This window comes from Lynx canadensis, chromosome A3, assembly GCF_007474595.2.
Source record: "Lynx canadensis isolate LIC74 chromosome A3, mLynCan4.pri.v2, whole genome shotgun sequence".
NCBI classification, from domain to species: Eukaryota; Metazoa; Chordata; class Mammalia; order Carnivora; family Felidae; genus Lynx; species Lynx canadensis.
The window spans coordinates 25,210,956-25,238,912 of NC_044305.1; the positions used below are offsets into that span (position 1 = coordinate 25,210,956).

General features: G+C 48.4%; 1 protein-coding gene across 1 annotated transcript; it reads left to right on the forward strand.

Moving 5' to 3' along the window:
• Positions 1 to 398: 398 nt before the first annotated feature.
• Positions 399 to 27,957, forward strand: SNTA1 (syntrophin alpha 1). The gene is given in 11 exon segments (XM_030309787.1): positions 399 to 581; positions 583 to 685; positions 688 to 740; positions 742 to 754; positions 4,503 to 4,688; positions 20,377 to 20,581; positions 23,452 to 23,659; positions 23,803 to 23,933; positions 25,905 to 26,101; positions 27,056 to 27,243; positions 27,328 to 27,957. Coding segments are annotated over 11 exon segments (1,515 nt in total). The 5' UTR covers positions 399 to 443; the 3' UTR covers positions 27,421 to 27,957.

Below are 27,957 nucleotides of genomic sequence, written 5' to 3' on the forward strand. Positions count from 1 at the left end.
CACGTTGGAGAGCTACAGTCTGCCTCGACGTCCTTGCCCAGCTCAGAGTCTCCGCGGCGGGATCCTGCTCCGGACACGAAGCACCGCCCCCGTATAGCCCCGCCCATCTCCCCACTCAACTGCTTCTCTCCTTACCTATTGACCCCTACCCACCTGCACCCTTACGACCGCAACCCCGAAGTAGTCCCACACCGCATCCTTTAGATGCAGGGTGCAGCCCCAGTCCTCCAGCCAGCATGCCTGCGGCCCCCGCCCCTCGCCGGTAGCCACACCCCCTGACCAGCCCCGCCCCCGATGGCTCCACCCCAGCGGGCCGGGGGGTAGGGTGGCGGCTGGCCCAGCCGGGCCCCCCGCTGCCCTCTGGCCCTAGGCGCCTCGGTCGGAGCGGGGCCGGGCACTGCGGGGCTAGGCGAGCTCGGCGGCCCCGGGGGCTCGGAGGCGAGATGGCGTCAGGCAGGCGCTCCCCGCGCAACCGGGCTGCTGGAACTGCGCGCGGGGCTGGCCCGGGGGCTGGCGCCGAGAGGTGGCAGCGGGTGCTGCTCAGTCTGGCGAGGACGCGCTGAACCGTGAGCCCCGCCGAGCGGCGAGGTCGGCCCGGAGCCCGGCGCCCCACGGGAGCCGGAGCCCGCGCAGCTCAACGGCGCCGCCGAGCCCGGCGCGGGCGCCCCGCAACTGCCCGAGGCGCTGCGCTCCAGCGGCGCCGCGTGACGGTGCGCAAGGCCGACGCCGGCGGCTGGGCATATCAGCATCAAAGGTGGGCGCAGGGGCAACCGGGGGCACCGAGGGCACGGGGTCGCGGTGTCTGTGGGGCCGCCGAGGGCGCAGAGGTCGCGGGGGCTGGCAGCGTACGGAGGACATAGAGTTGGAAGATTTCTGTCTGGGGGCAAGGAGGGTGTCTGAGGGGATAGAGGGAACGAGGACACCTGAGCACCAAGGTCGGAGGGGTTTTGGGAGTCGGAGGCCTCCTCCGGAAGGCACAGGTGGAGGGGGTTGGGGAGCACCGAGGACAGGTGGGTTGGGGAGTTCTGTGTGGAGGCATAGAGATGTCAGGGGTTGCATGGACATGAAGAATAAGAGGAGCCCCAGGGGAGCAAAGGATGGAGAAAGGGGATTGAGGCCTGGGAAGCTCCTAGGCAAGGAGGAGGAAGTCCCTGGGACACAACCAAGGTGGAGGGGAGGGGTAAGGCCCCGAGTTCGGAGCACAAGGGTGGTTTGGAGACCTGGGTAGACAGGCTGGGCTCACAGACCCGGGTCCAGAAAGGATCTAGAAATCTGAGGGTCCGGGGCCCTGTGTACCTAGGTGGAGAGTCCTGACAACTGGGTTTGAGTTTCCTGATCCGGCCATCTCCACCTGGCCCAGAATTGAGAGGGGGTGGCCATAGAGTTGCCTCTCTGAGAAATCTCAGCCCCAATACAGAGAGCTTTCTTTAGGTTGCAAACCAGGTTATGTTTGAGTCCCTGGATCCATGTGAACTTAGACAATCACTTCCCATCTCTGACTTTAGTTTCCTTACTATATAATGAGGATGATGATAGAGTTGTAATGATTCTCTGAGAACAGGAGTCTGAAGTACTCACCCTGTCAACACATAGTAGGTTCCTGGTTAATTTTTGGTGTTAGATGAGAGGAAAAACAGAACCCAGGAAAGACTCCCAAAGCAACTAACATAGTGCTTAAAATCTCTGCGTACTCCCAGCCGCTGGGTTTACCATTCCTACCCCATCTGCTTCTCAGTTGCTATCTGTCTTGGGAAGGGGTGTCAGCCCTTGTATCATCTTGGATATGCCACTGGTCTCTCTCCCTGGTGCGGGGTCTTATTCATTGGTGTCTCCAGGACCCTTTGGCCTGGGTGTCTCCAGACCCTTGGCTGGGGATGGTAGTGACTCAGCTACCACTGTGTGCTGAAGGGCTGTGCCCAATACTCTAGGTTTATGATCCGTTTCATCCCAGCAAGAAATGGTAACAAGTGGGGAGCATAATCTCCATTTTGCAGGTGAAGAAAGTGAGACTCACAAAAGTAAAACAATTTCCCACGCTCACACAGTGAGTGACAGTGCTGGGATTTGAACTTCAATTATCAGGCCTCTAAAGTGCCGAGGGGTTTTGGTTCTTCCCCGTGGAAGGGCAGATTCCTAGGGAGCCAACCAAAGGAATCTAAAGGGAGAATGGGAAGACAGAGAGTGGGCACCAGTGTTGTCCCTAATTCCAGAATGGGAAAGGGCAACAGATCAATCCAGAAATTGCACACTCAATATGTCAAAGGAGGGAAGAACTTAGAGTTAATACAGAGTTCTATTTTATAGATAGACTAGCTGAGACTTGGAGAGAGCGTGGACTTTCCAAGGTTAGGTAAAGTTACGCCCTAGCTCCATAGTTCTAGGTGGGAAGGTACTTTTAGGAGGGGTCAAGGAAAAAAAAAAGGAGGGGTCAGGGAAAGTGTCAGCTCCATTCAGTTCTTCCTTGGTAGAGACTGAGCTCCTGTTGCCACGATAACCTCCCTTCCAGGGTCCAGACCAGCCTGGGGCAGCCTAGAATGATCATAGCTTCAAACTGGACTGAAGTCCCTAGTTTCAGGTGGAGAAGAGCAGGTATAAATAGAAACCCATTCCTTTCTAGGCTTCAAGCTCTGTGCAGTGCAGTGAGCCTGTGTGGGGGTCAGGAGAGGCATTCTAGTCCTACCTTTGCCATCAATTTGTTGTGTGACCTTGAAATAATGACCTTCTTTCTATGGGCAACTAGTTCCTTATCTTCAATATTTTGGGATGGACCGGTGATATGATATTTGAGGGCCTGCCTTGCAGTCCACCATAGGGTTAAGAGTGTTGGTTCTGGAGCCAGGAGACCTGGGTTCAAGTACTGCTCTGCGGCCACTAACTAGCTGGATGACCTTGGGCTTCTCTCCATACCTCATTTTTCCTGATAGGAAACTGAGCATGCATGTGTGATTGGGGTGTTGTAAAGATGCAGTGAGACAACAGTGAAAGCATTTAGCACAGTGCTTGGCACTTGGTATGTGGAACAAATGTGAACTATTATGACGATTCATATTTTAAAATGATATTCAAGGGGCGCCTGGGTGGCTCAGTCGGTTAAGTGTCCGACTTCAGCTCAGGTCATGATCTCACAGTTTGTGGGTTCAAGCCCCACATCGGGCTCTGTGCTGACAGCTCAGGAGCCTGGACCCTGCTTCGATTCTGTGTCTCCCTCTCTCTCTGTCCCTCCTCTGCTCACACTCTGTCTCTCTCTCTCAAAAATAAATAAACATTAAAAAAAATTTAAAAAAATAAAATAAAATGATATTCAAGAATTTATCATTCAGTAAGATGTATTAGCTTTCTTTGCACCAGAGATGCAATTTGGATAGGCTTTTGAAATCTAGACTTAAAAATTTTTATTTTATTTTATTTTATTTTATTTTATTTTATTTTATTTTATTTTATTTTAGAGAGAAAGGGGCGCCTGGGTGGCTTAGTCGGTTAAGCATCCAACTTCGGCTCAGGTCATGAACATTGTGAGTTTGAGCCCCACATCAGGCTCTGTGCTGACAACTCAGAGCCTGGAGCCTGCCTCAGAGTCTGTGTCTCCCTCTCTGTCTGCCCCTCTCCCACTGGCGCTTTGTCTCTCTTTCTCAAAAATAAACATTAAAATTTTTTTTTAGAGAAAAGAGAGAGTGGGCGGGGGAGAGGGGCAGAAGGAGAAAATCTTAAGCCATGCTGAGCGTGGAGACTGACGTAGGGCTCGATCCTACGACCCTGGGATCATGACCTGAGCTGTAATCAAGAGTCATATGCTCAACCAAATGAGCCATCCAGGCATTCCTGAAATCTAGACTTTAAGGCCTTGGTTTTCAGCTGGGTCCTAGATTGTCAAACTTTCTGATTGCTAAAGAGGACCTTGGGGGCCATAGCAATAGCTGACTTCTATCTTTATTCCAGATTAAGGAGTATCAGTGGGTTCCCCCATTGTAGGAAAATTACTTAAAATCCAAAATACTTAAGAAAAAACTATTGAAGCACTTTGTAAGTTACTCAAACACTGGCAAACACCCAAAGTACCAGTGACCAAACTACCTTATGAATTTAGAAAATGATTTATTAGTGTTCCAGACTTCTAAGACTAATTTCTGAGATTCTCTTAACTCTCTCATCCCCACCTTCTTGGCACTGGGATGGGCACTGAGGTAGGCCTTCAGAGGTAATTCTGCTTTGGGGCACCTAGGTGGCTCAGTCGGTTAAGCAGTTGGCTCTTGGTTTTGGCTCAGGTCATGATCTCATGGCTCATGGGTTTGAGCCCTGCATTGGGCTGTGTGCTGACAGCATGAAGCCTGCTTGGGAATCTTTCCCTTCCTCTCTCTGCCCCTCCCCTACTCATGCTCTCTGTCTCTCTCTCCAAAGAAATAAACTTAAAAAAAAAAAAAGGAAAAGAAAGAATTTTGCTTTCGTGTGCCTCTCAAGCATTGGAGCGTCTGCCTCAGTTTTTTCCTCTTTCTGTGCCTGTGCAGGGGGCCGAGAGAACAAGATGCCTATTCTCATTTCCAAGATCTTCAAGGGCCTGGCAGCTGACCAGACTGAGGCCCTCTTCGTGGGGGATGCCATCTTGTCTGTAAATGGGGAGGATCTCTCCTCTGCTACCCATGATGAGGCGGTGCAGGTCCTGAAGAAGACGGGCAAAGAGGTGGTGCTGGAGGGTAAGCACCGGGGACCCCAAGGATGTTCACTTCTTTCCTATTTCCCCCAGGCTTCAAGTGGTCGCAGCCCAGCAGTGGGGGCTGGGAGGTGGGCAGAGACGAAAACAGAGACAGAACTTGGGGACCTGCCTTGAGACAATATGGCGTGGTGGTGGGAGAGCCGGCCCAGAGCCAGACAGACCTAGTTTTCATTTTCTCTCTCCTGTTCATTAGCTTTGTGGACTTGGACAAGTCATTTCATTTCCCTGAGCTTTAGTTTCCTCACCTGTAAAACAGGGATTTAACTTCTGGGTTATTTCTGTAACCCTTGCTGGGTTGTGTGATCAGGACAAAAGGTACATGGCAGGATCCTCCACCCAGTGAGTGAATCAGGGAAGGAGGGGGCAGGGCCTGGGGAGGAGGCAGCTAATATTCTTTCTTGAGGAAACTGGAGAGCTCCCAGCTCTAGGGTCCTTAAAACCCTGAGACCCATCCTCCCTTGGGAGAGGACTTGGCCTTTACGTTGCAGGACATCAAATCCTTCTAGCAAGGATCAGAGAGGAGTTTTGGAGGAGGGACCTTGGTGGTTCCTCTCCACTATCCCCGCACTCTGTGGTCTTGGATGAGACCTTTGTCTTCTCTGGGCCTCAGTTTCCCCATCAGTTGTTGTAAGTCTCTTGCTGTGACTGTCCCATATCTGCCTTTTGTCATCTCACTCAGGAGGTTTCTGTTTTGCTCAGCCCTTTCTTCAAACTCCCCTCTGTCAGTTCCGGAAGCTGTGGGGGCCTGAGGAATGTGTGTTTGGCTCTTGGCCCAGAACAGGCACAGGGAGATGGCGGGGGTTGATGGAGAATGCCATGGCTAGCAAAGCTGCTGAGCTGAGCCCCAAGCCTGAATCCTGATAGGTGGCCCTTGTTTTCCCAAACAGGTCTCCAAGAGGCCACAGAAACAAACAGGCTCTGGGTGATCTTTGGCATTCTTGTGGCCCTGACCTCAGTTCTTTCTCACTTTTGTTTTTATTTTTACATTTTCGATGTATCTATTTAAATGCCACTGGTGCATTTTTTAAATATACACTTTAAAAAAAGTCAAGTCTGCAGTATTGGCCCTTGAAGCTTAAGTATAACAGTCATAGTTTAACAGCAAGGTTAAATAACAAGATCACTCATAAATGATATGGGTATAAAAGACTCCACTACCCTATGCCTCATTACTTTGGTATTTATAGCCAGTAATGCAGTTGAAACTCATCAAAATGTCATTCTTTGGTTGACTTGAGGAGCTCTTTTAGTTTCTGCTATTTGAAAGTTTAATCTGTAGATGGTAACATTTCTACTGCAGACACATTTCTAATCCACGCTGAGGTCCTCCTCATGCTTTCATCTTTGGGGTGAGAATGTCTATCTGGGCTCTCAGCATGAGTCATTCTGAGAAGATAACATCTTTGAGTGTTAGAAGCTTGAGGTATCTCCTGGCTTCAGGAGCTAATACCCAAGCCTTCTGTATAATTCTTGTACTCCATTCCTGCCTTACTAAGCCAAGAAACATTTATAGACACCTACTGTGTACCTGGTGTGCAGAGCACTGGGTCAGAAGCTAAATCAGACCCAGGTTTTCTCTTGCAGGAGCTCACTATCTGGTGGAGGAGATAAAACATAAACACTGTCTCATTCATACAAATATTTATTTATTTATTTATTTATTTATTTATTTATAGTTTACTTCTTTATTTGAGAGAGAGAGAGAGAGAGAGAGCAAGAGCGCATGCAAGCAGGGAAGGGGCAGAGAGAGAGGGAGAAAGGGAATTGTAAGCAGGTTCTGCACAGGTTCCGTGCTGTCAGTGCAGAACCTGATGCGGTGCTTGAACTCACAAACCATGAGATCATGACCTGAGTCAAAATCAAGAGTTGGATGCTTAACTGACCGAGCCACCCAGGGGCCCCTCATAGAAACTATTTAAAAATCAGTTTCTAAAATTCTCTCTGGGTGATAGGTACTAAGGAGGGCACTTGTTATGATGAGCACTGGGTATTATATGTAAGTGATGAATCACTAAATTCTACTCCTGAGACCAATATTACACTATATGTTAACTAATTAGAATTTAAATACAAATTTGAAAAAAAATAATAAAAATTAAAAAAATATCTGTCCGCTCTGTGATGAATCTCTGGCCTTGGGTAAGACCCTTGTTTTCTCTGGCCCTCAGTTTCCCTATCAGTTGGGATTAGACCAGATCAGAGATGATCAGTAGCTTTCATTTTGAGTGCCATCTTCCCTGGTGGCTACTGGGAGTCACGTATTTGGAAGGATTGGGACGTCTTGTCTGGGCTCAGCAGAAAGGAGCTGGAAGTGATTAACAATGTCTATCATGGATACAGTAGGGAAGAGAAGTGTACCATTCCAAGACTGGGAGTCCTCAGCTGTTAACGTTTTTTGAGACTTTTCCTGGGGTAAGATCTTTCCTTGGCAAATCTTGCCCCAGGCCTCTGGCTGGAGTTTGGCCTATCTCTTGCCCCAAATAGGATGTGGCACATAGTAGGCACTCAATAAATGTTAGTAATTACCCTCCTGTCCCATCACATTTATAGAGAATTGATATTATTTCTTCATGGAATGTTTGGTAGCATTCTCCAGGGAAGCCATCTTTATGGAAAGGTTTTTAACTGCATTTCCCGTGTTCTTAATAGGGCAATTTTGATGATCTATTTTTTCTTGAGTGAGCTTTGGTAGTTTGTGTCTTTTAAAAAATTTGTCCATTTCATCTAAGTTGTCAAATTTGTTGGCATAAATTGTTTATAATCTTCCCATATTATTCCTCCCTTTTGGATGAGAGTGTTTTCTGCTTTCTCTTTCCTTCTCCTTTTATACTAGTCTACTCAGTGGTTTTGAGGGGAATCTCAGTCTAGTGGGGTGGGGGGACAGCTGAGCAAAACTGCTAGATTACCAATGTGTCACAGGTGCTGAGATGGGAATCTGTCCATGGATCAGAGGAGACAGTGGTTACTTCTCTCTGGATAGTCAGGAAAGACTTCCTGGAGGGGCGGGGGGAATGCTGGCACTTTATAAACCATAGCAGATGTGGGTATGGGGTTGGGGAAGGGCATTCCAGGCAGGGGAGCTGTGTGAACAAGACCTCAGGTCTTGTCAAGTCAATGACTTGACTTACCTGGGGAGCTACCTGGGAAGTAATTAGCTTTATCCTGAGCCTACGGTATAAGGAAGGGAGTGGAGAAAGAGGAGAGTATCCAGACTGAGAGACTTCGGAGCCTTGAATGCCAGGCTAAAGGCATTTGGACTTCCTCTGGAAGGAAACAGAGAGCCATTAAAGGGGATTCAGCAGGAGCAGCACATGGGCAGATCTGGGTTTTAGCAGCACCAGCCTGGCACTCCCTTTGGAGGGAGGCAGAAATGGATGCAGAAAGGCAGTGAGGAAGCTGGGGCCGTGAACAGGAAGAAGATGGTGATGGTTTCACCTAAGTAGGCTTGGATAAGAGGAAGAGTCTGGAGGTTGTGGCCTTCTTGTTGTTTTTTTCCAGCTTTTTCTTATTTGAAGTCTCTTTTAAGGTGCTCTCCTAGTGCAGCATATTTGTGGAAGGATAATTCCACCCAAGGCAGAAAAGGCGTGGGGGCAGGCACTGGGGTCAAGAGTCTGAATTGCAGGGGTGACCTGAGAAGCCTGGAGGACATGAGGCAACCAGGATGCTGGCATGTGGTTGGTCCTTGAGATCTGATGGAGCTTATGGAGAAGGTAAGGGTCTGGTAGCTTCACCAGTCTGGACTCAGGGTTCCTGGGACCCTCTCTGGGCCTATGTTCTACCTATGTTCCAGCCTAATTACTAGCCACATCGTTCAAAACTTTCCCACCCTCATCCCAGTCCTGGGGCCACATCCAAGGGGCCATGGAACGATGGCTTTTCCTTTGGATGTGAACCTGGCGGGGCAGCTGGGCATCTTTCCTGAGGCCTGGGGTTCAATGGGTACAGAGTCCCCAGAGAACGTCCTAGAAGGACAGATGTCACTAGCAAACTCTGGGTGCCAGACTTACTTCTCTGACCTAAGTCAGGGGTTCAGCTAGGCCTCGGTAACCCTAGCCTGCCTTGTAGACCTTTTCCCCTGCTAGTTCAGGGGTTTGCACAAATGTCTTCATCTTATTCTCAGCCACAGGGATGTGTTCGCAATCGGAATCTGGGCCTAAGCTGGCAGCCAACTGTCTGCTGCTTAGAGAGGCCCATTGTGTCCACGGACCTGGAGCCTGGGCCCTTGGAGACAGGCCTGGGAACAAAGAGAGAGACAGCCAAATGCCTCCCCTCCCTCCGCCCACAGTGTGTCTGGCATGACGGGGACAGCAGTGACCCTGTGATGCCTTAAAAAATAATACTAAACGACAGGGACGTCTGGCTGGCTCAGTCGGTAGAGCATATGACTTTTGACTTTGGGGTTGTGAGTTGGGTGTAGAAATTGCTTAAATATAGGGGTGCTTGGGTGGCTCAGTCGGTTGGTTAAGCATCCGACTTTGGTTCAGGTCATAATCTCACAGTTCATGGGTTTGAGCCCCACATCCGGCTCTGTGCTGACAGCTCCGAGCCTGGAGCCAGCTTTGGATTCTGTCTCTTCATCTCTTTCTTCCCCTCTCCAGCTCATGCTCTCTCTCTCTCTCTCTCTCTCTCAAGAAAGAAAGACATTACCTAAAAATAATTTTTTTAGGGGCGCCTGGGTGGCTCAGTCGGTTGGGTGTCCGACTTCGGCTCAGGTCACGATCTCACGGTCTGTGAGTTCAAGCCCTGCGTCGGGCTCTGGGCTGATGGCTCAAAGCCTGGATCCTGCTTCCGATTTTGTGTCTCCCTCTCTCTCTGCCCCTCCCCCATTCATGCTCTGTCTCTCTCAGTCTCAAAAATAAATAAACATTAAAAAAAATTAAAAAAAATAATTTTTTTAATAAGAGGTTTTTTAAAAAATTAATTTATTTATTTTGAGAAAGAGAGAGAGAGCAAGCAGGGGAGGGGCAGAGAGAGAGGGAGGGAGAGAATCCTAAGTAGGCTCCGTGCTGTCAGCACAGAGCCTGACTCAGGCCTCGATCTCATGAACTGTGAGATCATGACCTGAGCTAAAATCAAGAGTCAAATGCTTAATCGACTGACCCACCCAGGCGTCCCAAAAATCAAATCTTTAAAAAATAATAATACTAGAGGACAGTAAAAATTAAAGTCAGTTTCAGTACTTTGTACAAAGTAGGGAAGGTACATTCCACATAACGGTCGAGTTTTAAAAGATAACAGGTGTAGGAGCGCCTGGGTGGCTTAGTTGGTTGGCATCCGACTCTTGATTTCGGCTCAGATCATGATGTCATGGTTTGTGAGATGGAGCCCTGTGTTGGGCTGTGTGCTGACAGCGTGGAGCCTTCTTGGGATCCTCTCTCACCCTCTCTCTTTGCCCCTCCTCTACTCTCTTTCTCTCTCTCTCTCTCTCTCAGAAATAATGAACTTAAAAAAGAATAACAGGCAGAGAGTAGCATGTCCATAAATATTCATGATAAAAGGCAGTATAGAGTGATAGGAATTGTTATAATTCCCATTTTACAGACAAGGTCACCAAGGTTTGTTGAGAATAAATAACTTTCTTCAGGTGGTATGACTAAGAAATTGACAGATTCAAACTGAGCTCTGTCTGGTTGCAGAAGCCAATATTGTTTCAGCCTTGGGTAATACCTGCCTTGCATGGTTATTTGCAAGATTAAAAAATAAAACACCAAGGGCAGTGCTCATAGTAGGTATTTGATCATTTAGTTTATTTGCTATTTTTAAGGATGAGACAATGCATTTGGAGTGCGTAGCACAATGTCTTTCACATGCAAACATTCAGTGAATGTCAGCCTTTATCATCTTTATATCAGCAGCAGCCATCATTACTGTTTTCTCCAGTATACTTGAAGGTCTTTCAGGGCAGGACTCATGTGTAGTTTGTCTCAGAGCCCTATGCCTGGCACACATTAGCTTTTGGCCAGTAGGGAATGATCTGTGGGGTACATCTCTGACCCTTTCTACTTTACCTTAACCATGTCAGTTTCAGTTGACTTTCCTAAATGTTTAAGATGGGGCTCAAGGCTCAAGCTGGGCTTGACTAAGTCCTGAGAATGTTGGTTATAAGTCCTTGGAACTCCTGCTGGGTCCTCCCCTGGCAGATGGGGACTTCCAAGTGTCCTGCCCCAAATTTGGCTTAATATATCACTACCGTTAAAAGAGGGATGTAATTAATGGATGCAACTAATATGAAGCTATCCTGCTTGGCTTAGCCAAATGATGCTGTGCCCCTGAGGTGCCTGAGAGATTTCTGACCTGGGAACATAGTCACGAATGGAGCCCCCGCCTAGTCCTCCCATGGCCACAAACACCTATTGTTCCAATCATTGTTCTCAAGGAAACATTTATTTGGACACACACACACACACACACACACACACACACACACATGCACACACACGGCTTTGGGCCATGTGACTCCCTATAGATAAAACTTGGCTTAATCTCTGCCTGGATCTTGATTAAAATGCCGGTGGGGCTCTGGAGACAGGTTCTGGCCCCAATTAACTGCATGAGTCTGGCTGCTGATGGTGGTGGAAGAAATAATAATGATAATAAACAAATTTTTTTTTTTTAATTTTTTTTTCAACGTTTATTAATTTTTGGGACAGAGAGAGACAGAGCATGAACGGGGGAGGTGCGGAGAGAGAGGGAGACACAGAATCGGAAGCAGGCTCCAGGCTCTGAGCCATCAGCCCAGAGCCCGACGCGGGGCTCGAACTCCCGGACCGCGAGATCGTGACCTGGCTGAAGTCAGACGCCTAACCGACTGCGCCACCCAGGCGCCCCTGAAATAATAATGATAATAATAGTGATGATGGTGTCTGCTTTTTATTGAGCACCTACAGTGTGCTAGGCACTGTGCTAAGTACCTTCCATATATTTTCTCATCAAATCCCCAAAACGACCTCTATGAATTAGGTTTGTTATTCATCCCACTCTGCAGATGAGAGCACTGAAACTCAGAGAGATAAAGCTGTTTTCCCGAGGTCACACAGAGATGGAATTTGAGCTCAGATCTGTTAGAGGCAAAAACTTATGTTCTTAAATATTTATACTGCACTGCAAGTCATGTTACATAAGGATCCAGACCCTTCTCATTGAACTGTTGCATTTAGGTGAAGATGTTTTTGTGAGGGTCAAGTTTGGTGGTTGGTCCATAGTGGGCACTCAGTAAGTGCTTCTTTCTCCCACTACTAAGGTCCTGAAACCCTTTGCTTATTGAGTTGATGAGGGCTTCAGCTCTGAATCCTTCTTAGATGGTTTGGGATGAGGTGCTATGTATTTTTCTTTTTAAAAATTTTTTAAAAATTTATTTTTGAGAGAGAGTGAGAGAGAGTGAGCAGGGAAGGGGCAGAGAGAGAGGGAGACACAGGATCTGAAGCAGGCTCTGCGCTGTCAGGACAGAGCCTGATATGGGGCTCGAACTCATGAATGGCAAGATCACGACCTGAGCCGAAATCAAGAGTCAGACGCTTAACCGACTGAGCCCCCCAGGCGTCCTGAGGTGGTATATTTTTTGAAGTAAACTAGATTTTAAAAAAATGTAAAAAGTGGGGCGCCTCGGGGGCTCAGTCGGTTAAGTGTCCGACTTCGGCTCAGGTCATGATCTCACGGTCTGTGTGTTTGAGCCTTGCGTTGGGCTCTGTGCTGACAGATCGGAGCCTGGAGCCTGCTTCGGATTCTGTGTCTCCCTCTCTCTCTGTCCCTTTCCCACTCACTCTCTGACTCTGTCTCTTTCTCTCTCTCAAAAATAAATAAACATTACAAAATTATAAAAAATGTAAAAAGCAATATATGCTTAAAAAAAACCCCAGGAGAATGTAAAGCAATTCTCTTTTCAAAGAGATAACCATAGTTGATATTTTCACACTTTCAGAAAGTTTCCATATTTGTTTTTATCATTTAACAAGTTGAGGAGGACATATTTCCAACTCAGTACATGTAGCTCTATCTCATTCTTTTTCTTCTTTTCTTCCTTCCTTCCTTCCTTTCTTTTCTTTCTTTCTTTCTTTCTTTCTTTCTTTCTTTCTTTCTTTCTTTCGAGAGGGAGGGAGGGAGGAAAAGAGAGAGAGAAGGAGCAGGGAGGGTCAGAGGGAGAGGGAGAGAGAGAATCCCAAGCAGGCTCCATACCCAATGTGGAGCCTGACATGGTGCTTGATCCCATGAGCCAAAATCAGGAGCCGGACAGTCAACTGACTGAGCCACCCAGGCACCCCTCTGTCTCATTCTTTTTAATGATTGGGTAATATCCCATTATTGGGATTCATATATTTATTTAGCAATTTTTTTTAAAGTAGGCTCCATATCCAGTGTAGGGCTTGAACTCATGAACCTGAGATCAAGAGTTGCATGCTCTACTGACTGAGCCAGCCATGCACCCCCATTTAACGAGTATTTACTGAACCTCTGCTCTGTGCCAGGACTCGATGGAGGCACCATGGATATAGCCATGCACAAGACTGAGCGGTCTGCTGATCAGGGAGCTCACGTCTTGTATTTAGCCACCCCTGCTCATGGACATTCAAGTTGTTCTTACCCTTTTGCCCCCAGACAGTGGTGCTGTGAGCCCTCTGTGCACCCGTGAGCATTCATATGAAGCGGGGCTCCTGCAAAGGATATTGTTAAGTCAAAGGGTTCACATGCCTTTAGGATCTTGAGAGATGGTATCCCCTGTACTGCACAAGGATGCAGTAAGGGGAAATTTTTATGCCCCAGAGTGTAGCAACTCAGGTTCTGTTGGTCAACCCTAATGCAGGGCCTGCCAGGGGCTGGGAACTATTTATAACCTAGCCTTGCTGGACCAGCAGGACATTAAAGGTCACTCCTTCCAGAGCCTGTTGGAACCCCATGTCCTCTCCACACCATCTTTGGTGGGCCAGTGGGCAGCCTGGACACTAATCCCCATAATACCTTACTCTGAGAGTTGTTGCATCAGTGCCCATTATATAGGTAAGGAAAATGAGGCTCAGAGAGACCTTGGGACTCGCCAATGCCACATAGCAAGTGACAGGGCCTGGATTAAAATCTTTGCCTATCATGCTTCCTGTGCCCTTCCCCTTATACAGTCATACTGAGAACAGCGCGGAAATAATAACCACACTGCTGTTCATTGAAGACTTACTCTATGCTAAGCAGGGCAAAGTGCTTTGCAGGTATTGAGTCTCAATACCCTGGGAGGTAGATATATTTTACTCCTATTTTAATGATGAAGAAATGGAAGATCTTGGATATCAAGTCACTTGTCCAGGGTCACAGAGCAACGAAGTTCAACCCAAGCCTCACTTCAGAGCCCGCATTCAATGTTTTCTTTCCAGGATGAGAAGCCTCAGGCCTGTCTATATTCATTCATTTAACAAATCTCATACTTCCTGATTACCTGGTATTATATGTCAGTACCTGATTACCTGGTACTATACTAGATTCTGAGGATCCTCTAGTGAACAAGAAAATAGGTCCCTGCTCTCATGGAACTGACATTTTGGTTGGAGGAGAGAGTATAGCCTAGTAAACAATTGGATAGGCCGTGTACTTTCTGGTAGGGGCAAGTAAGTGACCACCCACTGAACAGACAAGGAACAGCTTGAGCTTAGATGGCAGGCTTCAGCCAAGACTCACAGCCAGCACATTCAGTCACAAACATTTATTGAGCACTGGGATACATGCTGGGAATACTATGTTGAGCCAAAACAGATGTATCCCTGAAGCACATATGTTCCCTCCCAATTGTACTGGGCCAGGTGAATGGTCCTGCCCTGTCTCAGTTCCTTGTGTTTCTAGTAGAATCTTTTGGGGCCAGGGCTGGGGCCTGTCTTTTGTTGGCAGAGCAGGAAGTCCCTGGGAACTGGGGCCTCTGCAAGGGGCAGGGTGTTCTATGTATGTCTTAGCTTTCTTGGGGAGGAAAAGCCCATGTGTCACTGCTTTACCAGACTCCTGGGGCTCCTGGGCCAGGAGCTTGGCTGGGGAGGGTGTAGATACCAGCTGGGCTTATCTTTGGAGTCTCAAGAATGCTGACCACAGGGCCATCAGCTCTCAGGCCACTGCTTTTGGATAGCCCCACCCTGCCTGGTCGGGTGACTCAGACAGAAATCAGAGCAGGGAGGAGGCCTCAGAGCTGGGCTATTTATGGCCATACTCTGGGGCCCCCAGCACCCCACCCCCAACTCTGGGACAAGCCAATTAGTTTGTGAAACCCAAGCCCTGTTTTGGGCACTGGCTGGTAGGCTGTCCATTTATAGTATGTTTCTGTGGGAAAGGAGAAGGAGGACCCAGTTCTGGGATGGCCCAGACGGGTGAGCAGGGGCTCTAGCAGTTTCTCTGGCTTCAAAGTTGACAAATGTTCATCTGCTGAACATGTAGCATAGGAGATCCCTGCTGGATTCTGGGGGCACAGAGATAAGTCAGATGAGGTCCCTGCCCTCACAGTGCTCCCAGCCTGGTGGGGCCCACAAACTCCCACACAGACACATAGCGGAGTGTGGTCTAGGGGTCTGCAGAGTGATGGGTGTGGTGGATCCAGAGTGGGCATCTGGAAAGGCTTCCTAGTGGGGTGATGGGACTGGGCTGGGCTGGGCTGTGGCAACTTCTCCCTCTTGAATGAACCTGTCCGGCCCTGGCATTCGTTTCTCCATTCATAGAACATTAACTCTGGGTTCAAATCAAGTCCAGCTTCTGTCCTCTAGGAGCTTCCATTTTGGTGAGAGAGACAGCCCCAACCCACAAAATCACAGCAGAGTTCTACGAAGGGCAGGGGTAGCTGATAGGTAAGAAACTCATGTTTCTTGAGTCCCCGACTTGTGCCACATGTTTTATGGCATCTCATTTAATTCTAACATCTCTCTGAAGTAGACATTGTTATTCCTCTGTTATTAACTTGCAGACAACTGAATTTCCTTGTCCGTGGTCACACAGCCAGACAGTGCTGGAGCTGGAATGCAAACTCAAGAGTGCCTGCCTCTAAACTATGTACTAAGGGCATTCTGTGCAAAGGGAACTGCATTTTGAAAGGTGTGGACATTTGGAAACTCATACAGTTTCTTTGAGCTCTGAGAAGGCCAGGATGATTAGACTAGAGAGTGAAATTTGGGATGTGGCAGGAGGTAAAGCCAGGTGTAGGCAAGGCCCAGGTCCTGAAGAGTCTTGGATTTTGATGATGGGAGCCAGGGCAGGACTTTGGTCAGGGGAGGGATGTGGCTGGTTACAGCAGGGGGATATATCAGTTGTAGCCTCCCCATGTGGTGTAGGGGGCGGGAGGACTGTATCAATCAGGGTGCTTTTCTCTGCAAGTAACAGGACTCAATTCAAAGAGGTTTAAACATTGAAGGAAACGAGTTTTCTTCCAGAATACCTAAAAGCAGCATGTCTGTAGGGTAAATTAATTTAACACCTCACCATTCTCAGTGTGTTTAAGCATGCTTGTACTTAAAAAGTGACTATTGGGGCACCTAAGTGGCTCAGTTGGTTGAATGTCTGACTCTTGATTTCGGCTCAGGTCATGATCTCATGGTTTGTGAGTTCGAGCCCCATGTCGGGCTCTGAGCTGACAGTGTGGACCCTGCTTGGGATTCTCTCTCTCCCCACCCCTCTCTCTGTGTCTCTCTCAAAATAAATAAAATAGTAAATTTAAAAAATTAAAAAAAAAGTGACTATCATTGCTTTGGGACCAACTTCCCTCCCAGCAACTTTTAAAGGCTAGAGGAGAGGAAGGGAAGGGAATATACTTTCCCTCACTTCTCATTGGCCAGAATTGTATCATCTGCCTCTATCTAAACCAATCACAAGCAAGAGGGATGGAAAGATCATGATTAACTTTGACCAATCATGATTTTCTTCCTTGTTTGGGGAGAAGCCCAATCTGTAGGGCTCAGAGTTCTGTTAGCAAAGAAAGGGGGAAATGGTTTGGCTGTCAGATAGGCTGTGATGTGTCCCAGCTCTATCACCCCTTGAGACATAATCCAGTAGTCAGTCCTGGGGTAAGTCACTGCTGTAATGATGAGGATGAGTCATTGAGTCAATTTTAGTCCTAGTTCCCAACTTTCAGACCTAGTCTTGGTTCTCTCAAAAAAAAAAAAAAAAAAAAATCCTGCACTTATTTTCAACTTAACTGCTCTTCCAACCCCAATAGGGTTTGTAACTCCCTTTCATTCTCACTGCTATTTGTCTTGGATCCTGTCTGAACCTGAGGGACAGTCTTCTGTGATAGAAATAGCTTCTTATCTGTTTTTTCCAGGGAGCTGGGCCAAGAGCTGCTTCCTCACCCCTTCTTGGCTTGTCTGCTCTCAGGCAGAGCATACTGGCTGGGCTTTGACTGCAGAAGTCAGATGGCTAGCAAGTCAGATGGCCATGAGGGCATAGTAGTTGAGGGGAGAGTAATGGAAGCTTCTCAAGGGCTAGCAGGCATAGGCACCTCTTAGTGGATGAGGAGACTGCTACTCATCAGAATTGGGAAAGTGGTGTCTGGGTTGCTCAGTCTGTTGAGTGGCCGACTCTTGGTTTTGGCTTAGGTCTTGGTCTCATGGTTTGTGGGTTCAGGCCGCACATCAGGCTCTGTGCTGACAGTGTGGAGCCTGCTTGGGATTCTCTCTCCTTCTCTCTCTGCCCCTCCGCTGCTTGGTCTCTCTCTCTCAAAATAAATAAATAAACTTAAAAAAATTTGGAACAGTCCAGATACTAGGGCAAATCTACCAACTATTTCCCCTTCTTCCTTGCTAATAGAAGCCTGATTTTATTGGGTGGAAATATGCTCAGCTTCTGAGGCTGAATTGTGATTGGTCTAAGTCATGACTATTCCCTTTTTACTAATGATTGTGCTAGAAGTGGGCATGGAGCCCAGTCAGGCCAATGAGATAAAAGGCTTCATGGGAATATTTACCTCTCTGATAAGGGAGTTGTGAGGAGAAAACCTTTTTTTTTTTTTTTTTTTTTTTTAAATTTTTTTTTTTTCAACGTTTATTTATTTTTGGGACAGAAAGAGACAGAGCATGAACGGGGGAGGGGCAGAGAGAGAGGGAGACACAGAATCGGAAACAGGCTCCAGGCTCTGAGCCATCAGCCCCAGAGCCTGACGCGGGGCTCAAACTCACAGACCGCGAGATCGTGACCTGGCTGAAGTCGGACGCTTAACCGACTGCGCCACCCAGGCGCCCCGAGGAGAAAACCTTTTACTGCCTGTCTTCTCCCTTCCTGCTTTGGGTTTTGTCATGTAAGGAATGATTGGCTTGAGCTGTGGCAGCCATCTTGTGGTCATGAGGGGAAGGCCAAGAGAATGGCACAGAGGTCTACCCTGCTTTCAATTTAATTGAATCACTGAACCAATCCTAGATTGCCTTCCTCTAGATTTTTTTTTAATAGCATTTTATTTAATTTTTAATTATTTGTATTTTAGTAGACTCCACACCCAACATGGGGCTTGAACTCACAACCCTGAGATCAAGAGTTGCATGTTCTACCAACTGAGCCAGCCAAGTGCCCCTAGATTTCTTGTTATGTGAAATTATAAATACCTTTATTTCTTAAGGCACTTTTATCATATATTCTATTATTTGCAGCCCAACTCATCTAATAAATATAACAAGAATGACCAAAATATTTATTACCAATTAGCCTTGATGGATTGGTAATGGCTGCCATAAAGCACTATGATTGATTTATGGTATCTTCCATGAGCAAGGGACAAAGAAAGGGTAGCGCAAGTGCATATGTTTACCATTCCAGTCCTACCTAGGGCCAGTCCAATACCCGGCACATGGTAGGTATTCAAGAAAACTGACTTGTTTCTGAATCTGTACTCCCACAGGCTCTTCTTAGATCAACCTTCTCATCATGTTGCCTTTCACTTGTAGCTGCATTGTTAGCGAGATCTGCCTTTTCTAAAAAGGCATTGGTCGAGGCCCCAGTCAAGACTCTTTTGGTTGCAAATATCACAAATCCTGTTGGGATGACAGTTTGACATTATAAAGGACGAGTATCAGAAACAAGAGCGTTAACCGGTGATTGGCAGGGCCTTCCCTCTGTCTCTCAACATGCATCTCCACTAATTTTCTCTCTTATAAACCAGCTTTCTCCTCTTCACAGCAGAAGGTGGTTGTCCCCATAGCATTCAAGTTTGTTCAAGATACCAGCCGAGGATCTCTCCTACTGTCAATTTGGGTATACTAGTGTGGGTCAGGTGTTCACTCTGGTCCAGGTAGCATATCCAGAAGGGCAGGATCACATATCTGAACGTGAATTTCTGGGTTCGTTGGGCAGAGAAGTAGATCAAAGCTGTTATCCTAGAACTCTGCTGTCCAGTGTGGCCACCATTAGTTCCAAATGGCTATTCGAATTTAATTTTAAACTAAGATTAAATAAAAGTAAAAATTTAGTTCCTCACCTGTACTAGCCACATTTCAAGTGCTCAATAGCCACATGTGGCTAGTGGCTACTGTATTGGACAGTGTATATATGGAACATTAACATAATCACAGAAAAATCTGTTGGACAATGCTATTTAAATTTTTTTTTTAACGTTTATTTATTTTTGAGATGGAGAGAGACAGAGCATGAACGGGGGAGGGTCAGAGAGAGGGAGACACAGAATCTGAAACAGGCTCCAGGCTCTGAGTCCAACGCGGGGCTCGAACTCACGGACCATGAGATCATGACCTGAGCCGAAGTCGGCTGCTTAACCGACTGAGCCACCCAGGCACCCCTGGATGATGCTATTTTAGAAGGTGTCTACTATACTTACTCAATGATGTTTGGTCAGAGCTAAGAGCACCTATATTGGTTAGGGTACAAGTTATGCTGCTTGTTTCTTATGCTATGTTTCTTAGGTAACAGTCCAAGTCTGACATGGCATCTCCAAGGGCCAGCATCCATTTGTTTCTGTTTTGTGGTCAGCCTCCCTTAGACTGTGGCTCATGTCCTCATGGTCAAGATGGTGCTTCACCAGTCTGTGTCCCAGCTAGCTCAACTCTGTCAGGGGAAAAGAGGAGGAAAGGAAGGGTATGCCCCTTTCTTTAATAGGCAGAATGTGGTAGCGGCACACATCCCTTCTGCTCTCATTCTATTGGCCAGACTAGACCACATAAGCACGTATAGCTATAAAGGAGCCTGGAAAATGAAGTCTTAAGCTGGGAGGCTATTGCTATATCGGATGACAATTGCCAGCCTGTCCCACAGGACTATCTCATTCAATGCTTCCTCTTTGCAGATGAGCAGGCTGAAGAAATAGAAGCAAACAAGGGGCCTGTGGCAGAGCAGTCACATCTCCTGACTCCTGTTCAGTGCTCTTTCACTGCCTTGTTGTAGCTGTTGTCCATTCCCTTTAGGCAGTCATCCCCAAAATCCAAACGCTTCTGCTTACTTGGTTAGATTTAGTCACATGGCCACACCTAACTGCAAAGGAGGCTGGGAGCTGTGGTCTTTCTTCCAGGTGGCATGGATCTATAAACCAGGGGAAACATGAGAGCTTGGATGTTGGCATGCATCCAGTATTTTCTACCACACTGCTCTGTCAGAGACTTTGCCCTAGAGAAGGATAGTGATATTGGACATAAATTAAACCCTTATGAATTACTGACAGTTGTGATGTGTGCCACATGGGAGCCCATGTCACAACAGTAACTACTGACCTGTGCTCTGACCAGTCAAGTACATGAAAGAGGTCTCACCGTATTTCAAGAACTCTGCCGGCGGGACTTCGGTTGGCTGGGACTCGCCTCCTGCTTCACCCCTTCAGCGACAGCTGTCTTCCCCTGGCCCCCCACCCCGGGACATCAGTGATGCCAAACACATATCCTTGAAGATGGCATACGTCTCGAGGAGGTGCACCCCCACTGACCCGGAGCCCAGGTAAATCTGGGGTGGGGAGCAGCTCAGACGGATATGCCTTGGTGTTAAGTGGTGGGGCCAAGGGAAAGATAGCCCTGTGTTGCAAGTGGGCAGTACAAAGTCTGAACATAGTGGGGCTTGAGAAATGTTTGTTGAATGGATGTAAGAGTGAAGTTAAGGGGATGATGGTATGCTTTGCTTCTTTCTTCTTCCTCTGAGCAGTTCACATCTGAGAAGGAGCTTGGTCTGCGGAAGAACCCTGGGCTCCCGTCCTGGTTCTCCATGGACTAGTCCCTTTTCCTCACTGACCTGTAGCTTCCTCACTGGGAAATAAAGTTTTCAGACCCAGTGGTCCCTTCAAGTCTCTTCTAACTCTGCTGAGGTTCTTAGATGTCTAGTAACATTCGTGTCAGGGCCATGGAAAATACCATCCTTCACATATGAGCAGCCCTTAACAGGTCACTGATGGTAAGATTGGTAACAACCAACAATATTGAGTGTTTACCATGCACATTTTAATTCAACTCTCACAGCGACCCTATGAGCAAAGTCCTATTATTTCACCCCCATTTTGTAGATGAGAACAGAGAGAGGAAGTAACCTGCCCAAGATCACACAACCAGGAAGGGATGGAACTTGCCTCATTCCAGGTAGCCCTCTCTGCTTTAGAAATTGTAGGTGCCTGAGTGATGGTGGTGGGTGAATGGAATATATGTTGATCAAGTGGGGTATGCAGTATTGGGGGTAGTGTGTATATGGCATGAGCATAAAAGGCTTGTGCTGTGGGTCCTAGTTACAGCCGGGGTCAAGGCCAGGCAGATGCCCAACATTGACCTGGAGGTTCAGCTCCAAATCTTCTAGCACTACTCGATGCCCCAGCCCCAGACTGCCCCCATGAAGCAAGAACTGGTGATTCACAGGTCACTTAAGGTGTTCCACCAAAGGGGCCTTTTGTATTGAGTGAAGGTAAGGTGGTATTAGTCCTTCCTGAGACTTACTTACATGATTAGGTTAATCGTGGTTTCCAGCCTGATCCCAGATATCACACATTTCTGTGTGTGCACATGTAGTTGACGTGTAAACGCAAAAACTTTGTGTGTATATGTACGCATTTGCATGGCTATGGGTGTAGATTTGTGCATACGTGTTGGTGCATGTTTGTGTTAATATTCATATGTGTATGTGCATGCATGCACACGTGCTCGACCATGTGCACATATGTAATGTGTGTAACATGAATATAACTGTGGTTCCATATTGGCACAATGTTCCAGTCAAAGGAACACAATCTGGTAACCAAAATAAAAATGAAAAATATTTCAAGCTTTTACTAAGTTTTAGGATTATGTCGGGCTACAAGTATCAGAAATGCGAATCTGCAATGACTTAAATAAATGAGGGATTTATTTTTCCACATGTTTAAGAAACATGGGTCAAGAATGCCTTTGAGGAACCAGCCTTCCAGCTTCTTCCTCTGCCATTTTTATTGTGTATTTTCTTCTTGGAGGCAGAATGGTGGCTGCATGCCCAAACATGTGCCCATGTTCCAGATGGGAAGAAGGCAAAAGGGAAAGGAAATTTTCTCCTTGCATTTTGTTCTTTTGCTGCATAACAGACCATCCAAAAATTGAGTGGCTTAGAAGATAGCAGTTTATTATTTCTTACAATTCTGTAACCCGGGCTGGCTCGGCTGGCCAGTTCTTCCGCTCTATGTGGCACCTGCTGGGCCTGGAAGTACAAGATGGCCGCTTTGCCCCCATGTCTGCTGCCTCAGCTGGAACGGTTGGAACAGCTAGGGGCTGGCTGAGCATTCCTCTTTCCAGAAGTCCTTTCCACATGCCTTGTTTGTTCTATCTGGGTAGTTGGTCCCTGGGTACTTGGATTTCGTGGTGGCTCAGGAATGCCAGAATGTCACTTCTGCCACATTGTATTTGTCAAACCAAGTTACAAGGTCAAGGAGAAGAGAAATAAGCTTCACCTCTTGATGAGAAAAGTGGACTGGATGTTCAGAGAGGGATGGATTTGGTGGAGGCCATCTTTGGAGAGTAACCACCACATCTAGGGAAGCTTTACCTTCCCTTGGGAGGGGGCACCCTCCCCAGAGACTTCTGGCTGTATCTCATGGTCAGACCTGGGTCCCCTGGCCAGCCCTGGTTGCAAGGGAGGTGGGAATTCAAGTATCTTGCTTCCTCGCTCTGCAGTGGAGGGAGGCAAAGGTGAAGGGGGTTGGGTATTGTGTGAGCCATCTTTCAGATTCTGCCCTGCTTCATCTGTTACAGAAAGGCCAAAGAGGAGTGAATCTTTAATATTCCACATAACATTTTAAAATCCTTTCCCTGTCACTAGTCCTCTTGGTACCTCCCTGAAACTCTTCCCCCACACTTGTCCACAATCCCTCCTCCCTTCTTCCTCCTTCACTCCTCCAACTCTAGCTCTTTCTGTGTAGACTGACTTGGCCTCTCAAGCCTCTCCAGTTTCTGTGCTCCCCGCCCCCCCTTGCAGTATATCACTTTGCTCCTGTGCCACAAAGGAAAAGCTGGGAGCTGGGAGCTGGTCTAGCAGGAGAATCCTTCTCCTTAGAAACCAGGAGAAAAGAGTAAGATCACGAATCCTCACACAGTGATTTTGGCTCCTATCACACATGTTTGAGTATGTGTTTAATTCGTATGTATATGGTTCTGTGTATGTATGTCGTAGTCTCTTGTCCCTAGACCCCATGAAGCCCCAGTTTGGGCTGGAGCCCCAGCAGTGAGTATCGCTCCCGACTGTCTCGTGGACACCCTGTGGTTTCTCCTGGTCTTGCAGCGAATGGGGTTTCGGGCCAGATTTCAAGGTTGGGCAGCTGCAGCCTAATGGACTTGTCCTCCCCTCCGTTCTATTTGTGCCTGCAGGTATTTGGAGATCTGTTCAGCAGATGGTCAAGACACCCTCTTCCTGAGGGCCAAGGATGAGGCTAGCGCAAAGTCGTGGGCAGCTGCCATCCAGGCCCAAGTCAACGCTCTGATGCCTTGGGTCAAGGACGAGCTGCAGGCACTGCTGGCAGCCACCAGCACAGCTGGGAGCCAGGACATCAAGCAGATCGGCTGGCTGACTGAGCAGGTGCCTGCTGGGCCAGGCATCTGTCCGCTACCTCTATCTCCTCCCCTGGAGCTAACCCCATTCCCATTTATCATCTCACTCCACCCTGGCCCTCTGACCTCTCCCCTCCCTGCCCCACCTCACTGTTGCCTTGCCCCCTGCAGCTGCCCGGTGGGGGCACGGCACCTACCCTGGCCTTGCTGACCGAGAAGGAGCTGCTTCTCTACTGCCATCTACCCCAGACCCGGGAGGCTCTGAGCCAGCCAGCCCGTACTGCCCCACTCATTGCCACCAGGTATCCATGGGCAGGCAGGGGTGTATGTCTCACCCAGAGGTTGGGGGATGATGCTCTCGATGGGCCTCAGAGGTGGGGGACCCCAGCCCCACTCTGCCCTGAGTTATTTCCCACGTGACCTGAAGCAAACCTCTATCTTGTCTGGGCCTCAGTTTCTTCATCTGTAAGATGGCGGTTTGCAACAGAAGGATGTGAGGTCCCACCAGTCACTCACTGATTGACACCTACTCTGCCCAACCTAGTGGAGCATAGTTCAGGGGACAGGGAGCTGATCCCAACAGTCTGCCCTCAGGGAGTATCCAGTCTGGTGGGGGAGGCTGACAGCCTTCAAGCGTGGAGGTGAAGGAACCACTTAACTCTGCCTGGCCTGATGGGGAAGGCTTTAGCTGGAGGTGATATTGAGCTGGACTTTGATGGCTGAATAGAAGTTTGCTCTTTAAGAAAGAGTGGAAGGTCATCTCACACAGAACAACATGGTCAAAAGTACAGAAGTATTAAGGGCTGGTGCATGTTCATAGATCTTTGAGTGTGCTATAGCCAGTATGTAGAATCTGTACAAGAAATGGAGAGAAATGAAACAGAGAGTTGTCAGGGCCTGATCTTACAGAACCTCTAGTCCCTGGTTAAGGAATGCTAGTTCTATCTTAAGAGTTGTGGCGGAGTGGAAGGGTTTTAGCCTGGGAGTGAGGTGACTTGGGTTGTGTTTTAGAAGACTCTCTGTGGTTGCCATGTGGAAAATTCAGTGGAGGGGGCAGGATGGAAGCTGGGAGGCTGGTGCAGTCATGCAGGAGAGATGGTGGAGGTGGGTGGAGGCAGCAGATGGAGAAGAAAGGCCGCATTTGCATTGGAAGACACACGGGTGGTAAAATTAACTGGGCTTAGTGTTTGCCAGATGGGGAGGGTGAGGGAGGTGGACAGGATGAATGGATGAATGGGGGGAGGTTGAAGTTGGGGTCCGGTGGGCAGTGGGACTAGGGGTGAGAGTGCAAAGCGGGGAGGCTGGAGCAAGATGCTCCAGTGTGTTGGGGACAGAGAGGGGCTTAGATAGGAATCTTGGGGACTTGTGGGTTTATAGTTCTGGGCTGGAAGATGGAAAACTGGGTGTCAGCAGCAGCTCTGGGGGGAGCTGAAGCTACAAGAGAGAGTGTGTGTGGAATGAGGAACTGAAGAGGGCTAAGGGCCAGAACTCTGAGGCTGTTGCCCAGAGAGGGGCAGTAAGCTGCCCAAGGTTACACAGCAAATGGGAATGAAACTGAAGGCCCAGGCCCTTGCTGCTCATGCCTTTTCCTCTGGGTGGGGCTCTGGCCTATGTGTTAGGAGCTGCCTGTCTGCCAAGGACAAGCAGGTCATGGATTGCCAAACTAATCAAGTGACTCATGAATTCAGGTCACAAGAGTTTATTTAAGATCTACTATATGCCCAGCATTGGTTTAATTGCTGAAAATAGAGTGGTGAACAAATAAGACAAAAATTCGTATCCTAGAAGATATTCTAGTGAAAGAGACAATCAAAAACCAATGGAAACAAATAAAGAATAAGTATAATTTCTGGTATCATGATGAAAAGTAAGGCTAGTGAGTGCCAGGGGTACTATTTTAGACAGGAAGTTTAGGGAGGGCTTCTCAGAGGAGACGACATTTGAGCAAAGATCTGAAAGAAGTGAGGGAGTGAGTCGTGCAGATAATCGGGGAAGAGTGTACTTGATGGAGGGAACAGCATATGCAGAAGTGCTGAGGCAAGAATGTGCTGGGTGTGTCTGAAGACACTAGTATGGCTGGAGCAGAGGGATCAAGGGGGAGGGTGGCAAGAGGTGGGCTCTTGTGAGTCAATCGGGGCCCTTCTGGAAGTCCTGTTCCCTGATTATATGGTAAAGGAGTCACAGGTCCCTTCCCAGGTCACCACCCCCTTGGCCCAGAACTATTTCCTGACTGTCTGAGGCCTTATACTTAGCCCTCTGCCCCCTGCCCCTAGGCTGGTGCACTCAGGCCCCTCCAAGGGTTCGGTGCCCTATGATGCAGAGCTCTCTTTTGCCTTGCGCACGGGCACACGTCACGGTGTGGACACTCACCTGTTCAGCGTGGAGTCACCACAGGAGCTGGCTGCCTGGACCCGCCAACTGGTGGATGGCTGTCACCGGGCTGCCGAGGGTGTGCAGGAGGTGTCTACAGGTGGGCTGGGTGGACCTGGGAGTGCCTCTCTGGTAATGAGCCTCTTACCCCCAGAGGCATTCAAACTTTCTTCTTCAGGTGCTTCAGGAGGGGCATATAAAGTGGGGTTTGGGGTCTCCACAGTCTCTTTTTTTTTGGCTGTGCAGGTGCCCCGGTGGGTAGTGAGACCCTTTTCCCTGGGTTTTCTTGCCCTGGCTTTGTGATTACAGTGGTTAAGTTGTGAGAGATTGTGCCTGGAGTAGGGTTGCCAAATAAAATATAGGACACCACTTAAATGTGAATTTCAGATAAACAACAAACACCTTTTTAGCATAAATATGTCCCAATTATCCATTGTTTATCTGAAATTCACATTTAATGGGGCAATTCTACAGGTCTCTAAGGTCTTCAAGGGCCATGCTTGGTGGGTCTACTGATACCTTTATAGGGAGGGAGGGAATGGGCCTTCTGTACATGGCAGAGTTTAAACTTTCCCTTTCCACTTTTTTTTTTTAAAGTTTATTTATTTATTTTGAGAGAGAGAGAGAGAGAGAGCAAGCGCAAGTGGGGGAGGGGCAGAGAGGAGAGAGAGAATCTCAAGCAGGCCCCACGGTGTCAGCACAGAGCCTGACATGGGGCTCAAACCCACAAACCATGAGATCATGACCTGAGCCGAAATCAAAAGTCTGATGCTTAGCCGACTGAGCCACCCAGGTGCTTCTTTCTGGTTCCACTTTTGTTGTTGCTGAAAGTGGGACTAGAAGTGGGGTATTGTTTCTCTGAGGGCCCGTTTTCTGTATTTTAGGGTGGGGGCAACTCCATGCAGGGTGAATATACAGATGACATAATAGGCAGTGAGCTTCCCATCCCTGGTGGTATTGAAGCCCCATTTTCGGAGTTGCTGGTGAGGGTTGGAGGTGGGGCTTATGGTCCCTGAGGTGCTGGCTGTGCCTGTGCCCACATGCCTCCCTGCAGCCTGCACGTGGAATGGCCGTCCCTGTACCCTCTCTGTGCACATCGACAAGGGCTTCACGCTGTGGGCGGCTGAGCCCGGTGCGGCCCGAGCTGTGCTGCTCCGGCAGCCCTTTGAGAAGCTGCAGATGTCCTCAGATGATGGTGCCAGCCTCCTTTTCCTGGACTTCGGGGGTGCTGAAGGAGAGATTGTGAGTAGAGGGTGTGGGGGGCTTTGCTCTCCTGGAGGCCAGGCTGGATGGGGCTCCTGACCCTTCTTTCCATCCACCCTGCAGCAGCTGGACCTGCATTCGTGCCCCAAAACCATGGTCTTCATCATCCACTCCTTCCTCTCGGCAAAAGTCACCCGCCTGGGGCTTTTGGCCTAGAGATCACCGGATGCACTAGCCCTGAAGAGAGGGTATCTACCACATGGCCTGACCTGGCCCTCCGCTGACTGCCTGCTCACCACTGGGCTGAGGGAAGGGAGAGGAAAGGAACAAGAGTGCAGAGTCCCAGCTTCTAAGGGAGGCTGGGATAGTCTTGGGACTGGGACCCAGACTCAGGACACAGTGGATCCTGCCTGTGATGGGGTAGCCTCCCAGGTGCCCCATCATCTCCACATCAGTGCCTTTTGCAGAGAGATATTTTGTGTACACAAAAGCCATTCCGAGCCTGGGACCTGCCCCTGTGGGGATCCTGACCCCAGACAACAACTGCCAGGCCTCCTAGAGGCCCCTAAGCCACCCTCAGAGGCCTCATCTGAAGGGAGTTCCCTGGGGTCCATGGCAAGAGAAAGAGGAGGAACCTTTCTGTTCATTTCTCCCCTCAGCTCCACCACCTTGGGGCATCTGGTTTTTCTCTTCATCCTCTCTCCTCCTTACTCTTGGATAAATAAACAGCCTGTGAGTACATAGGCAGCCTGG